General features: G+C 40.3%; 1 protein-coding gene across 5 annotated transcripts in view; it reads left to right on the forward strand.

The window, feature by feature from the left end:
• The window catches only part of Pdm3 (POU-domain protein pdm3), a 211,962-nt gene that overhangs the window by 144,572 nt on the left and 49,729 nt on the right, over positions 1-17,661 (forward strand). For 4 of the 5 annotated variants that reach the window (XM_072011846.1, XM_072011849.1, XM_072011844.1 and 1 more), the window contains exon 3: positions 11,941-11,988. The exons of the other annotated variant lie outside the window; for it this stretch is intronic. In XM_072011846.1, coding sequence (XP_071867947.1) covers positions 11,941-11,988 — 48 coding nt within the window. The remainder of the gene's footprint in view (positions 1-11,940; positions 11,989-17,661) is intronic. 5 annotated transcript variants of the gene reach the window in all.

The following is a 17,661-nucleotide window of genomic DNA, read 5'->3' on the forward strand; positions in this document are numbered from 1 at the left end:
GACTTTCTTCTTTGGACGAAATCCGCACCACGTTCGATTCTCCTATGCATATGTAAGAGCCGTGCCCGGCACTCGAATTGATGAAATTCCCAACATTAATTGTATCACAATGGTAATTGAATCTGCGGAGCGCCGTCTATTTGAACAATAGTTGGTTATATTATGTAGATTTGCCGTCGTAGCCTGGTACCCCGCCATCCAGCTTGCCCCCTCTTCTCTCTGGGTTCACTCTTACCCTTCCTCCTTGTGCTCTACTGCCCCTTGTCACCCCCGTCTTCCCGTTACCTTCGCTGTTCCATCCCCTTTACACCCCTTTCAACCCTCTCCTTTTCGTTTCAACGACGACGGTTGCTGCAGCACCGCCTGGCTGTTTAAACACAGACGATATCAGAACTACCAGAACTAACGTACGGAGTTAGCACGGGTTAGGTGACTCGACTACGGTCGCCATTATCATAATTGCACGCGGAGTTCCTTCGACGAAACTCGGCTGACCTATCGCAATGGGAATAGACGATGATCTCCTTGGTGACCTGGAATCAGTGCGCAACCGGGAGCTCCAGAACTTGGAAGTCTGCCATTGGTTTTGCAGATATCAGTTGGAAAGAATTGGGTGGTTTGTTCTTCGATTATTGGATTGATTGGAAAATTCTGTCGATAGAGTTTGATTGTACACGTAAAATTTTGTTTGATGATTTGTAGAAATCTATTTATGTGAAATTTATCAAACTTGTCTAGCATCTATGATTCCAAAGTTTCATCTATCTTTAGTAATATACTTTATCTATCTCTCTTATGGATCAGGTTGACCTTTCTCTTACCTAATCTATATAATATGTACTTATTCCTCTTTCTATAAGAAGAGTAGAACTGAAAAGGGTTAAAAGAGAAGCGACCTTGACCTATTTTTTTGATACAAACGAAGAATCTCGTAACGAAGGATCTGAATAAAAGTGTAGATTATCTTACATGATCCACAAGACTTTCGTTACTGCACCTTTATATCATGGTAGAATAAATCAACGAAGTTTAGTATGCATGTCTAGAATAAGAAAATCTGATTAGAGCCAATTATCTAAATAGTCTTGAGATGAGAACCACTGTGACTGCAGGTGGGGTACTCATTTATTATAACGAATAAAGTTGCAAAGGCGGTTCCTTCTATCCAAGGAAGAGTACTCGTAAAACTAATGTGCCCTTATTACACGCTCAAAGGAACGTTACACTTTATCATTGCACGGATTACAATCAGACTTGATCAGACACAGAACTTCTTCTTCGAATCCCTATTTTTCGTACCTTTATCCTTGATCGTCTCTTTATTACTAATACACTGTGTTTCGTTTCCTTGCAAATCATTTTTATAGATTACTTTGTAAATGAATAGAAGAAGTACTAACAGGCCGGACAATAAGCGACAGCCCGTGCAAATGATATGCACGCGTCGCACTCACAGGTTGACACCTTCGCTAATCGACCACGTTGGGACTATCAGGGACGGTTCGACCGTGTGCCATGATATGCCCTGGCTGACGGCGGAGGGACGAACCTGTGACGATATTAGGGACGTGTTAGGTTTGCCGAGGGATCCCTCCGGGGACAACAAAAGGACCACACGCACCGGGACGTACCAATGGACAACGTTATATTGCGCTGAAATTGCTCTCGTCCGATGCCTCTCGCTTCTAAACCTTCTTCGCTTTCCCCCCTTTTCGACTCTTTCATCGGAAAGCAAAATAAATTTGATATTCTTTTCGGTCACTGAATCTTTCTGATCCCTTTCTAATCGGTTCAAATATTTACGAGTCGGCTTTTATTGCTTTGATTTTTCTATAGTCGTTGCATCTTTTTCTCACCCTATAGTGGTCTTGTCTCTTGAAGAATTAACTTTGAGTGAAATTTTTGGTGCGTTTCATATTTTCTTTTAGAAAATAGAATATTTTTGGGGAAAATAGAGATTAAACTGAACTATTAAGAGCCGCTTCAATTTTTTAATTAAACGAACATTTGAGGGGTTCATTGGGACAGAGGTACAAGTGTATTTCTATTTTTAAATAATAGGTATATTTATCTAAAATATATTTTTATGAATTTTCAAGATTACAAACTTTATGTATCTTAATATTTACAAACGTACAAATTCGTCGATTTTTCTATTAGAGTTTAATGTTACTACTGTTTCTGCTATTTATACCATTTTTCCTCTAAATACTTCATTCGTTTTTTATTCATCACTTTCGATATTTCCTGTCAAGAAAAATAATTAATTTTATCAATAAGTATGCAATTTTTTTTTTAGCAAAAACGATTGAGTCGGGAATCACTCAAGGGGCATATCTCTGACATCCATAATTTTACTTTTCGATATAGATAAGAAAATAAAAAAACGATATTCCTCCTACCTTTACAACATGATTTTTGACACTTAGCGTCCTGATAAAAAATGATAATCACGCTCCCTTGTTAATCCGCCCACTATTCCCAATTACTTCTTTACCAGGAAACTATCCTTTCCAGGTGTTCGGCGTCTAACTTAATCCAGACCAGGCTTAAACAGATTAGGATTCAATTTTTACACGGTTCGATCCGCGAAGGGTAGGAGAGCGGGTTAGGTAGAATGATTAAAAGGCATGGCTTAGGTAGGTCGGGGGCGTCTACAAGCGAGCATTAGCTCGGATGGTATACGTAACAGGACTATTCGGATCCGAATTTCGAGAATTCCGGTAGCTTTTAACGCCCATCCTAGCATCGCCCGAACTCGTGTTAGGCCAGGGCCAGTCGACGTACGATCGCCGTCGATGTGCACGGACTTTGCTCGGTGGCGATGGTGTTCTCCCACTGCTGAGTTGGTAGCCCTGGCTGGCTGTGCCTGCCTGCCACCACCTCATTTGAATTTCTAATTAGGAAACCTCCATGCAATTATTGGATTAATGTAAATTACGAGAGCTGGCTCGGTCTCCGCCACCGCTACCGCTACCGCCGCACAAGGGTGAAGCTGTCTCTCTTCCTCTCCCCCTGTATATATATATACATCTATCTCACTTCGCTATATCCTTCTCTCACTCCATCTAACTGTATATTTCGTCTCTTTTCAACTCGATCTCCAACGTTACCTCCGTTTCCCTTCAACTCTCACTTATTCTATCTCTGTCTGATAGTTTGCCTATCTTTGTTCATTCGGTTCAACCCCTTATCGTTCCTTCTTCATCTTCTCTGTCTTTGCGTTCGTCTCTCTTTTACCACCACTCTTCTCCAACCGCTGCCCTCCACTCCTTTCCTTCGGCAAAGCCGCCGACTCCCGCTCTATCTCGCTGTCTCTCTCGCTCGCCGGGGGTTGGGGATAATTAAAATCCGTTGATTAATATGTAAATTTAATAAGATTACTGTTCTAGGAATGCCCGGTGCAGACAAGCGGCTGTACCGCGTCTGCTTGTATCGGGGCTGCGGCCGTTGTAGCGTTTGACTGTCGTTGGGGGGTGGCGAGCTTGACGGTGGGATTTCTTGTCGGGCTTCTTTCGATCCCATGGAAGTCGTTGCTTCTCGTAAACAGGGAACGATCGTTCTTTTACTCGATTCTTTAGTCCGCTGCTCTTTTGAAGATTGTTGGAGATCAGTTTCCTCGTAACTGACTGTTTGACTTTGTTTTTGAAATTAGTTGGAATTACTGAAATTCTAATGATTATTCGTTTCGATTAATTGATTTGATTTTATAAAATTGTTTGTAGTTTATGAATATTGCTTTTAAAATATTTAAAAGTACTAAAAATTCATAAAGTTACATATGATGTAATCCTACTTGACCTTAGTGACTAATATACTAGGCTATTGTATGTACTGCGATATTACTCATGGCATGCGATAAACGCCACTATATAATTAGGCAAATTTAATACATTTAAAAATTGTTTCTGTATACACAATGTACGCTATAGGCAATGTAATAAATGCAGAAGATTTAGAGAGAACGAGTTTATCTTGTACATTTAAATTAGTATATCTATCGCATATGGCTCGTGTAATATAGATGTATTCTCCATATTGTACAGTATTCATTACATTCAAATAATACAACGGAACAGTCTCTAAGTTCTCAAAGTTCAAAATTTTGTAATGTAATTTTCCGAAATAAAAGGTACTGTCCTACAAACAATTATTCCACAAATCTCATAATTATCTATCGCTAATGTAAAGATTGTAAGGTTACATCTCGAGTTACACGACAGACGGGAAAAGTCAAAGACAGGTTGACCGATCCGAAATCGAAGGGTGACAAAGCCGCGAAAAGGCATACGCGGCGACAGGCAATTTTTGTTGCTGCGTAAGCTAGAAATACAATTTGAAAAATCCAACAATGCTGGCCAATTCGCAGGAAAATGCGCCAGTCACCCGAACGCCCTCGGTATTGTTCGCCGGCTGGACACAATGCGCCCGATTGGCGGTCCCGGATTTTTACAACATTCGCGACTTTTTTTGCGCGTCCCCGATCCCCTTTTCCACCCTGGTGCACCCCATCGTGTTCCTCCGTGTTACGTGGCTGTCCAGAGGCCAGCCAGGCAAACCACCTCTTTTATTTCCTTTTCCGCTTAACTCTTTTTTTTTTTTTTTATGCCACGACACGACGCTACGCTACGCGACGTCGGTTTGCGAGCTTACGCGCCAAAACTGAGCGTAATCGACGCGTCCCGCGATTTGCATAGCCGAGGCGAAAAGTAGCGGCGTGCGTTTTCGTTGATTTCTCGCTCGTGCCATGGCTTTTTTCCACAGAATCGCTAGTATCCAGCGAGGATAATCCGTAAAAACCGGTGGATTTCTCGAAATCACGACACGCGCCTACCAGCGCGTAGACGCGTCCAGGTGGAGCGACTCGTGGCTTTTTCGCCGCGTTCCAACGACACCCTTCGTTTATTAACGCCCTACAATCGCGACGTGGTGGTTGCGCGCTAAAGCCTGTGGCGAGTCAAACAGTCGTACGAATTTTTAATTACGCCTGGAGAACCGACCGACGCTCGCGAAAATATCGTCGTGATTAGCGGGATTGTTTTATGAAAAACTTGTAACGAGACTGGTTCAATTAACGGATTTCCATGGGAATGCTGGTTATGAAGAGACACACTCGTTGCGCGCATTTGTTTTTCCGCCAGCTGTCATGCAATTGTTGACACTAGAGCTCATACAGCTGGCTGTTTGGTGTAATTCAACTGTTCGATTGGGTTCAAACAAACCAAGCAAAGAAACTTTCATAGATATACTGTCTTTCTTAGTTAACATTTCCTATCTATCATTTTGTTTGTTTTTCAAAATGTGTATGTATTTCAAAAGTGTCGCAACTTAAAGTAATCTAGTCGTATGTTGAATATCAAAATCATCAAACGGATTCCAAGAGATAAGAATGAAGAATTACAAAAATAATATTCGTCCATTGTTTTCTACGGTCTATTTTTGTCCTTATTGTGTGTTTAGCGAAGAATTTTTTTGTAAGCTTCCAAATAATTTCTCACTTTTTTCGAAAAGTTGTTTGAACTGTGTCGCTTTTGACATACATATGCGATATTTTTAAATATGTGAAGTTACCTTTTAAGTAAAACTACATTATTATGTACATTTTTACACCGAAAGCTAAAGGGAGACTGTAACATATTTGTTGACTGAACAACGCAAAAACGTCTTGATAATCGCGCAACATTTAGTTGTAATTAAATCAGTATAGAAAGTTGAGTTATACAGATCGAATTCCGGTGTATCATAATTAAAAGTTGAGGGAAAGAAATTGTATATAATTAGAAAGTCACTATTTCACTGTTAATTACAGGTAATTTGGGTTGCACTTGTTTTACAACTGCCAGTTACATTATCTTTTCTATGGTAATAACTAGGTTTCATGGTTTACGCGTAAAACATCGCGGCAATCTCGATGGTATACGCGTATTTAAAATATTCATATATCTCATCAACTTTGTACAACGGCTGTAATCGTTGACGGCGGAAGGAAAGCGAAAAAGAACAAATTTGCAGGACAGAACGGATTAACACGCCTTGGTGGCCGATCATACATGTCCTTCAGAGTGTCGTTTCGACCGCGATCCAATCAATTTCGCGTCATCCGGCCGAAGAAACCGCCCCTTTCGCGGCGGCCGAAAAAAGGGCACAAAGTTATTAAAATTCTGGTACAGCGAGGATCGACGTCGACTAGCCGGGAATAATTAATCGGCGAACAAAAAGATTCTTCCGGTGGCCGCCGCCGGCCGTTCCATAAATTAAGATAAATTCCTGTGACACGTCGATTCATTCGGCTCTAGGATCGTTGCCAAACATCGACGCAGTTTTTCGTTGCTCTTCCGTGCTAACGAAAAATGAAACAGAGAATGTACTAAAAAATAGGGGTAGGGGGGAATAGAGAAAGAAGAAAGAAGAAAGAAACAAAAGAAGGAAAAGAAAAGAGAGAGAAAGAAAATGAAGGAGAGCGAAAAAGCGAGCGATCCATCGGTATTCCACCAGCGAATCTGTCACACTCCCTTTAGCCGGCTTGTAGAACGAAGCTGACGCGTGCGCTCGCACGCACCCGATCATCCCCCTTTCTCTCGTCCCTCCGCGACACATATACATCGTACTTTAACGTGTATAGTATCCTGTATACGTAAAACGAAACTGGACAACACACATACACGTGCCGGCTGGTACACCGACGATTCGGCTACTAACAAACCCAATAAAAATAATGCACTTTCGTGCATTTGCAAATGAACGTTGTCATTTTATTTCGACGGGAACGAGTCACGTGGTGGCTCGCTCTGGGGCTGCCAACAGCTCCCGCCGCTGATAATAATTATGGATATTGAGAATGGTTATCGCTGACGCCCCGCGTATTAATGCCCCCGACGCTCGCACGCCGATAAACAAATTTGCCGTGTCCGCGTCTACACGGCGGCGTCTAACTTTTTTCCGCGGCCAAGCGAATTAAGCGCGCCCTGGGCCATTAGGGTTTCGAGAGACTGGAAATTAGTTTGTCGCCCATGCGATCGTGGCCTAGCAGAAGTAAATAAGCGTGTTTTCGCTTTAGGAAATTTTAAAGGACTCTATTTGTTAGGAGTGAATTTTTTAGATATTAGGGCTTTCTCAAGGTGTCATTTATTGGTTAGGGGGACGAGGGCACCGTTATATGGTAGATAAGAAAGTTAGAGTAGAATTGGATAAGATAAAGATAAATAAGGGTAGATAATGTGGGAATGAGATGGAATTGGATAAGCTGAATAGGAATTATAAATTTGATAGGGTAGAGATTAATGGTGGAAGAATGATTACAAAATCAAAATGAAAAACACAGAATTATAATATAAATTTGATAGAATTGTAACGGTTCGCTTAAATTACTACGTTTAATACTTACCAAATATATTAAAATACATATATAGAAAACATTCACGAATAAATTCCATTTCATTTCATCTATTAATCCATAACTTTGACATTCCTTTTTTTTTCTTTTTATACTTCCATTTGTTCAACGCTCTATGAATACATATTGTAATTTTCGATTTAATAGGAAAGTAGTATCTCGATATTCATTTTATTTGAAAAACTACAATGCACGGGGAACGCGAGGAAGATTTTACCGTTATCCATCGGTGGTTACCGTGTGGCGCGAAATTTTCTTTTTCAACCAAAGGGTTGAATCGCTGTCGAACGCATAACGCGTAATTACTGTCCACCGATTGGCGGAGGCAACGTTTATGTGCTGGCCGTGTAACGTCCAGTTATACAGGCTCGTCGATGGTCGTCATTTACAGGAATGTCGCATTGGCCAGCAAGCCGTGCGTACAGCGCGTGCTAGTGTGCGGCTATTTATGAATTGACACCGCATTAGGGATATTGCTTAACAATAGCGACACTGTTAGCTCGTCGGAGGGTCGGCGTGAAAAGCTGTTATTTTGAAACGTGTTATCGTTGCAAGCAGTAATTGCGAGATTGTTGAACACCGACTAAGTACACCGTTCCGCTCGCATTATACACCGATTCTACAGTATTTTCCAGCTTAAGTAAAAGTATCGCGATAATAGTGAAATTAAATCGTAGACTCGCCTAAATCTGCACTAGAAAATTACAAATTTCGATATACTTTCTTTCACATTCCGTTTCTCCATTGGACTTCCTTGCTTCTTGTTTCGTCTCTCTCTCTCGCGTTTCTTTTCGGTTTGGGAAATTCATCGAAATTACGTCGTATTAATTTTTTGTCTCTCGTAAGTAACTAAACGCGAGAAGTTGCATTTATATTCTGTAATTAATTAACGTGGCTCACAGTCAGCTTGAAAGAAAACTTTGTATGGACATCGTTGTAATTAAATTCGTTGCTACGCTTTCAATTAAAAGGAAGAAAAAAGAGAGTGGGAAGGGGGAGGAAAGGAAGGGAAGAAAGAGGAAAAATATAAAAGAGGGTTACGTAATTTCTGACACGTTCTTTGCGACTCCTTCCGCGAAAGCGTTCCAATAGAACGCTCGAATTCGTAATTAGAAAAGTCAAACGGCAAAGCGACCGCCACCGCGTGGAAGAAAGCGATTTTTTTTCTTTTTTTTGACAACAATTTGGTGAACACACGACTTTTTTTCCCTCGACTCGTTACGCTTTTTCCCTCATTACTTTTCCGCGATAAAGTATAATAATTCCGCGTAGAATTAATACTACATATTTAAAACTATCACGCATTCGTTCTGTTTCGCGTTTTGTTGCTCACCTTTACCGACAGATTTTTAACGGGTAACCCATTATATCTGCCAGCTAGATTCTTAAACTGAACTTTTACACCGTGTTATTCATAGAACGTTCTTTTAAACTTGCCCAAATAACGTGTCGCGTAAAAGACATTTGTTATTATGCTTATTATAATCGGAATAATGATAGAATGAGAAACATAGGGGCTTTAACTCTATCAGCTTACAATATGTAGATTCACGTTCCCTTTCTTTTATTATATTTCCTACAAAAATTTATATTCGCGCAAAGTGAAGTTGGGATTAAATTTTATAACACGAATAATGCCAACGAGCTGTAGGATAATACATTAGATTCGTTTCATATGAAATTAAAAAATGTTTCGGATTCTTAGCAGAGATTAGTCGATGTTTATGTATACATCTCGTTGTTTTGTATTTAAATACTCAAAATCTAATTAGGAAAGAAAGGTCTGTTGCTTTTAAATGGTTCTAAATCTTAATGAAGGATACATTGGTTACTATCCTTATTACAATCGGGATAATGGCAGAATGTGAAACGTGGAGGTTTATTCTATCTCATAAAGATGGCTTTATACACAGTAAAGTTGGTATTGCAAGATAAAGGGATTGTTTTATGCGTAATTCAAACAAGTTTCGTTCTTCTACCGAAAATATATTATGATTTAAATACAATTGTATTGCGTCATAATCACTAGAACAACAATTCAGACAAATCTTTTGTATTGATAAATCATATACGGATTGTTACTCTATGCAGAAAGGTACACCTTTTCTTCTATAAAAAATATCGTCTTTGAGAATTATTATTTTATATATTTCCTTTGTGAATGTGTAAATTTAGTGGTTGAATTAAACAACAGGTTAAACAAACTGCTGCTATTGAATTAATTCTTACATCACAGTGATTTAATACATAAAATTTTAACGCCTAAATATAATTTACAATACAGTCAAAATTTCTAACATACCATAAACCATTTTCTAAACGCTGCTCATAAAATATCCAAGCCGAGAATTAACAATAAATTGAAACACCTGGAGCTCGCACGAGATCTCAACGCTTAAACATAATATCCCGGCCTAGAAACGAAAGCAGGCCGAACAGAGTCTGTGATTTAAAAAAGAACAACACAGGAGCTTTGTTCGTAATGGCAATTCTCAAACGTAGCGCGAGTTGCGGGCGCGCGCGCGCGAAGTGCATAAACTTCCTGTGACGCGCGCGGCCGAAGGTACAAAACCGCGTGCAAGTTGCGGGCGGCGAATGCGCGCGATATAAAACGCCTTTGTCTTGCAAAAACCCGCAGACGTATATCATGCGAGGCCAGGCCACCAGCGGGCATTGTTTCACTCTCGCATAATTACCGCGAGTCACGTTTTAAAGTTGAATTTCACCTAAATAAAGCTTAATGTTATTATCGCGGCCAACGGCGAGCCGCTGCCGCCATTATGAGCTGGTTACAGTCTCAAACGTCATTGTGCCGTGTGATCGTTTTCCACGATATTAAGGCGCAAACGACGTTTTTCCACTGTTTTTAACCCCGGCATCGTCGGCGACCCGTCGCGATCGACGTTAATTAGATGCACGCCGCGAGCGTTACCGGTGTGTTGCTGGATATATATTCTTGAATGGCTCGACTAACTTTGTTACATTGACTTCCCGTCGTTTCTTTGTACGTCTCCTCTTTTTCCTGTTTCGTTAGAAAAAGAACTTCGTTCGTTAAGCTGCCAACTCTAGAGATTATAATGCGATTTAGTAGGCAAAGCAAAGGAACATTCGCGAGGGCGCAGCTTCTTCCTTGGTCATTGTAATCTTGTCACTGTAGATTAAAACGGTAGCGTGCTATAATCACTATGTTACAAAATTAAAAAAAGAATTTGTTCCTTGTAGATTTTGAATATAATTATTTATCGAATATTTAAAATAGCAAATACATAACGATTCATGTACCGTCGTGACAATTATAAATCTTAACAACTTATAGTCTTTTGTGCGCACGACGAGACATGGATTCTACAGCGAAGGAGTTAATTTATGAAATTCTGGAATTAATATTTACAGTGTAAGAATGCTATTGATAAAGTTATGAGACGTATTGATACATAATTTTTTTGTAAATTTTTCAATGTTATTATTTAAGTGTACAATTAATGTTCAATTGTAATAATCTTAATAAAGACATTGCTTATTTTCATAAATTCGTTTCTCCTCTTTTCAGTATGTCGAATTAATCAGTGACTATTCTCTGGTATTCAATTCATGGAGTTAATCAGTATAGCTTCTGAAAGGCTCTTATGAATCTCTCAGAAGATCAACTGATCAATTATAGTTTTTGTAATAAATGATTTTATTTCATAAACTCATTTACTGTAAGAAGATGATACAAACAGTAATAAATTTCAAATTGTAAAAATACTCCTTTTTTCATTTTCCAATTCATAACGTTGATCAATTTTCTTTTGAAGAATAATCAAGTAATTTACTGAAAGCATCAATAAATTACTATCCTATCAAAATGAAATGTTCAAATCTAAACCGTTGACAAACAAATTGTAACAAGAGATTGTTATTAGGATTGCTATTAGTAAAACGGATGGTAGAATGGGAGGGGGGATGGTTGCCCTTAAATTTAACAGATACATGGTCAGGAAGGTTGCGCATGTTCCACTGACGTCAACGCTAAATCGAGAAATTAATTACTAAAATTGCAAGAAAAACCGGAGCGGGTCGATAACTGATACAACTTCATTAAATTTACCGATCGATGAGGAGTGGCGAACGCGGCGACGCGGGCAAAAAATCAGGCTATTATCCCGCCGAAAACGGCGGTATTGATAAAACCCGCGTCGCGATCACGGCCGACCGGACAAACACAATGATAGCGAGCGAACGAAATTTTTTTTCTCCCCTCGCCTCCAGCCCCTGCTCGTCCCGATTCACTCCCCCTTTTGCCGACCCTGTACCACCACCTACGCATCCCCTTTCCGCCCCTGTGCCACCCCTTTCGTGCGTCGCTTCTGCAAAACTCTCCGTCCGCGAGCATAAAAGTCGGCGTAATAAACGGCGAGCGTCCGAAAGGGGTCGAAAAGGGATGGATTAACCGACGGCGGCCGTTGATGGAACAACGTAATGCATACGTGATGTTTAATTAATCAATTAATAACCGTATTATTGTTTTGTTTAATTAAAAATAATGAATCTCTCTCTGTCTGTAGCGTTGGTGGGCGGATTTACGAGCACGACCGGCGTCGGCATCATCCACCGTACGTATCAATCGCATTTGAAAGCTGACGCAGGCTACGGATAAGCCTACCTTATGTATCTGTGCTTTTTGTCGATATACGATAGGTTTATTTATTTATTTTTTTTGTCTCTTTTTTCACGTATCTTTTTGTTCTCTCTTGCCCGTATATCGCTTTCTTCCTATCATGGAACATTATTTACGCGAGATGTTTGAGTTTTTGTACTTTCTTCCTTTTCGTTTCAATGCACGCGCGAATTAGTGGATTTTAGTGATCGAGATAGAGTCGTTGCGGGAACAATCACGTAGATTATATCGCTTTATGATTGTATGGGTTGAAATAGAAATTTACGATGATCAATTGGTAGATATTTTAACATAGCAAAAATTGCAATAGTGATGAAACGAATCGAAGCCTACAGCTTTTTTCGTTATTCAAAGACAATAGTCAGATGTTTTGAAAATTCATATTTCAAATGTTCAATTGCCAACAGATCCAATATATTAAAAGCTTCAAGAATTCAATGCGAAATATTCAAATATTCAAAGTTTCACATATTTAAAATTCAAATATTCGAAATTCTATATGTAAAAAATCCAAATTTTAAATACTCTAAATACCAATATCGATGATAGATATATCGATCGAAATCAGAGACGACTAGATAAGGACACGAAACTGGGCTATTCTCCGTTGGAACCCAAACGTGTCCATGTTCCGGTTGACGGTTTATATTTCGCTAGCAGTCGATTTTAATAAACTCGATGTAAACGGTTGGCCCCTACCCTTTGTAGAGAAAGTTTCCGGGAGAGCGCGCCGATTTTTAAATATAGTGTGCCCGGTAGGTTTGGACAGCAACGGGAGCCTGGGTCGGGTGTGGAACCGTGTGCTACCGTCAAAGCTTTTCGCCAAGCGTTCTCCGCTTGCCTCGTTGATCCACGAAAAAGGCTCACCATCCGTGGAATCTTTTGTTTATAATTTTTTTGATCATTACCCAACAGGCTACTAATTCCACCGGCGGGTGCATTCAAAATTTATCGGCGACGCGACAAAACGCACCCTCCAATCTTTTTTATCTTCCTCTGCTACACCTGCTACTTCTGTCTCTGTTCGTCAACCGACTATCCGCGATCGTTTCTCTTCCCTTTTTCGCTGCTTTTCACCTTTCTCTCTCTATTCTGTGTTTCTCTTGCACTCGTGTCTCTCTGTCTGCCGCGGTCCCTCTGTCTGTCGTGGTCCCTGTAGCTGTCCGCTCGCTTTCAAGCGTCCCATTCCCTATTGGACAGCGTTCAAAGGGTATTCAGAGTCGAAGGTCCGGAAATGGTTCGGTGAAAAAAAAACAGGTGAATAGAGTTAGGCACTTGTTTGTCCGACGGATCTATCCGGACGTCGTGATTCACCCAAAATCCTATCATCTATTTCCTTTATATTGGTTCCTTCATTTTTGACCAATTAATTATACATGATTTTATAGTAATATTAGATTGTCATTTAGTAAATTTTGAAGTTTGAAGATAATGAATGAATGATATCATTAACCTATTTTAGTCCTGCGTTAGTAAGCCAATATCATATCGAGAAACTGATTAGTTCAATTGAGAAAATGAATAAAAATAGAGGTAAAATAGTTGAAGAATATAATTTCATTGATATATCAATTGGTCGTACCACATGCTAGCAAATTTTCAGTAAATATTAGTATGAAAAAGAACTTACCATTTCTTTTTACACTCCACAAATATCGCGTATAATATCCATATATTGCTATACATGACTTCTTTAACTCTTTATGTTCGTAGTAGCCAGCCGATCCAGAACGCTTTCACGTTTTAATTTCCAAACCGATAGAGCCTGTGCATAAATCACGTTCGTGGAACAGAAACATTCGAGAAATGTCTGACGCGTATATCGAGGACAGTCGAATAAAAGTGGCTCCCCCGTACATCTATATACATGCATTTTTTTTTTTTTTTTATTTTCACCGAGTTAATTGAGATTGCTCGAAACGCGAAAAACGCATCCGATCGCGAGGCGCGGCTGGGTCGCGTATCTCTCTTTGATCCTCCCGTGCCGACGTTTTTCCTACCCCGCGCTATATATACGAGCGTAATTATCAGCATTTAAATCCCTGTTCCCATCATCAAAAATGTGCCCAGACCACACCGGGCCGCCGCTGTTTGTGTTCCGCGAAGAGTAACCGCCGCGTTTTCGAGAGGTAATCGGCATCGTCAAAGAAAGTGACGAGTGCCCAAGCACCGTTAATGAGACACGTTTTACACGTATCCTGCGGGATAACTCCGATTCCACGTGCTTGTCTGTATGGCATATTCGAAACCAACCTCAGTTAGTAAGAGACATATAAAAAAAAAAAAAAAAAAAAAGAAAGGATGAAAGAGGGAAAAAATAAAAAGAGGGCGAACAAGTGGCCTCGAGGTGGTGGTGGTGGTGGTGGTGGTAAAGGGTAACAGTCTGCATTCAGAGATCGCGGTATATCAGGGGAAGGGATGAAAAGGGGGTTGGTAATACGGGGTAGAGAGAGCAAAAGCGCGGGATACGGTAGAAATAATGTGTTTAGGCGCAGGCATTTTTATCGCGCTACACCCTCAACCCCCACCAACCCCGTTCGCCCCCTTCAGCCCCTAAAGCTTTTGTTGTTTCCAATGCTTTATGTGAATTGCACTGTAAAATCTCATTATATTCGTGTGCAATGCGTCCATTATATCCTGTGCCAGAAACATTTTCTCCCACCGGATTTTTCCTCTCCCTCTACCTTCTCGTGTTCTTTTTATATTTTTCTGTTTCTTCTCTGCTTTTTTTCCTACTTTTTCTTCTCTTATTTTTTTCCGTTTTATTCTACTTGCCATGCTTTCGTTTATTCGTTCCTTTTCTCGTTCATTTTCGTTCTCTCGTTCCTCCAGTGCACAGGTCTCTGTGACCGTCTCTGTTCGTTGTTCCAAAGCCGAAACATTCCCTAAATTTATTCGCTCGTGCGACGCGCCACGGTCTAATTTGTTTCGCCGGAGTACAACGCGCCCGATGCGAAACAGCGATGGACGCTAATTACCCCGCCGCTTCGACCGATCGCTGTTCGATTTCGTCTCTCGAATCCTGTGTCGCACGCCCTCCATCCTCCACATGCCTCTTTCACCCTTCGTTCGATCTTTTGTTATGCTAGCTTTTCGTGATTTAGAGAATCGGTTGTTTGGGTCGCTTGTTCGATGCTTTGCTACCTCTCTCTCTCTCACACACACACACACACACACACACACACATACACACATCTCCCCCTCTCTTTCTGTCTGTCTGTCGGTCTCTCTCTCTCTCTCTCTCTCTCTCTCTCTCTCTTTCTGAACGGAGCAGACCCGATTGCGAATGGTTTTTTTTTTCGAATGTAATCAAAATGTATGGACAGCGAATGTTCGATGAAATAGAAAAACAAAAAGGCTATGAAAATTGTTACGGAAGTTAATTATAGCGAAAAGGATTTCCCTGGAATTGGTATTTCGCTGAAACGTTGCTATCATCTTGCAAAAATATCGACGAAATTTAACGGCGCCTCTTTTGCGTATAGTACGAGCTAATCTTACATTCACAGCGGAATAAAAGTGGAAAACTGTAATTATATCGAAAGAATACGATAGAATTTGACATAGAAGTTCATAATCCATTTTATAAAAATACTAGTAAATTTTGTAAGTGTCCCGGAATAAAGAATAGTTCCCTTATGTGCAGATCGGCTATTTTTTTATATCATTCGATGTTTCTTAAATTTACAGAATGATTTGCTTCATGAGCATGATAACTTGCATTATAACTGTAACTTCCCTTGTTGATAAACCTCACGTAGCATCATAAAGATAGAGTACATACATTTTCACCATTCAGATCATATAGCATTCTTTGACAAAGAAATCATCATTTTCCTTGCATTCCTTATATTTATTATTATTATAGTATCAGTAGTTTTAGTGTTAATTTTCAATGTCATTCTTATATAAATTTCTAATAAAAATATAAATCTCCAAGAAAAGCTGCTAATCTCGATTTCGTTTCGGTAAATAGAAAGGTTAAGGATATTTTACTTTTATTAACAAGCTTAGAATGAAATTGAAATTAGAAATTAAGCATAGTAACAATGATTTTTTTGCATTTGCTTCAAACTTAACAAATGCTGTTTAACTGGATCGAAACCAACCCAAAGTACTACGTAGAAGAGTTAAAAGCTGCGCAAGATCGAAGTTAGAGTCGCGTCGATAGGAAACCAATTAGGAAAGCAGCTACAAATGACGATGCATCATCGAGCCATTATTAAGAAGAAAGAGAGTCAGTCGGAATAAAAGTATGGGACGAACCGTTAAGCTCAGCCGGGCAAAGCAACTGGAAGGTTAATGGCGCGTCGTTGCGTATTCCAACGGTGTTTGTTTCCTCGCAGTTGGCAATAAACTAAGATAAATGAATGTCCGTAGGCTAGACCACTATTATTCCTTCGCTCGCTGCTTACATTAAGTTGCCCCGCATTAACGGCGATGCTGAATGTATCGCACCCATTACAAGCTCGAATTCCCGATCGAACGCTCGTCTCTCATTTGTACGAAGCACCATGAGAGAAGTCTGGCTTTCTTCAGGAGTTTGAAATCTAGGATCACGGTCTTGAAATGTTATGTACTTTAACTGAATCGTAGAAGAAAACGATTGAAATAGTACGCTGCAATTTTTGGTATTTTCGTGCAAAGATCTCCATTCGAGTTAGTAATCGCGGATAAAGCTTCACACGCTTTCTCAGTTATCTATAAGATTGGGGAATATAGGATTTTATGGTTGTATAAGGACATGTGCATTTAGATTTAATTAGATCATCAATATCATTAAAAATACAAACAACACTGTATATATAGAATACACCGAAAAGGTAACAAATTAAAAAGTTTTCAAATATTTTTGTTCACATCGAAGCGAGCAAGAAAATTCCGAAAACATCTATACGCTAAAAGACTAAATACATTTCACCCTGAGATATCGTTTCATCGACGACGGGTTGCTGAAATAAGCTGGTAGGAGTGTTTCTTTACTGCCCTACGAGACAATTCCCGAGCGTAGCTTCATCAACTCATCTCGTTTCGGAACGAAACCGACATGGTGACTGAAAATTATAACAGCATTGTGCGGCGGTTGCGTCCAAATAACCGGGATCGTTAGGTCGTAGCTGGGTACGTTTGGATAACCACGGGGAAACGCTTATGATTCGTTTGCGAAGTCGAATATCGCGCGACGAGAAGCCGCGAATCCATTCTGCTGAAGGTAAGGCGGTGAAGAGAGGAGTTGCTGGAGGGCAACACGGTGGCAGGCAACCGTCGGCAGTAACGTCGTCGCAAAATCCACTGTGAGTACGCCTCAAATTCCGGCAGAGGAGGCTCAGCTCGTAAAGCACAGGAAGATGCATGCCGGGATATTAAGGCCATTATCGCCGTTGCATATTCATGCCGTATTATAATGAAAATACAGTTTATTACCGAAGATTAACAGCTTCTTACGACGACGTGCGCTCGCTGCCGAGCTGGCGACTACCCTCTGCGCCGCGTTTCACCCCTCTTTCGCTGTGCCAGGATTCGATGAAGATGGAAACGCGTTCGATAGAAAGTTCTTTACCGCTGCGTTGTTCAGTGTGAGTGTTTTGGTCTTAGACATATCTCTTTG

Source organism: Bombus fervidus, chromosome 10, assembly GCF_041682495.2.
Source record: "Bombus fervidus isolate BK054 chromosome 10, iyBomFerv1, whole genome shotgun sequence".
Lineage (NCBI taxonomy): Eukaryota > Metazoa > Arthropoda > Insecta > Hymenoptera > Apidae > Bombus > Bombus fervidus.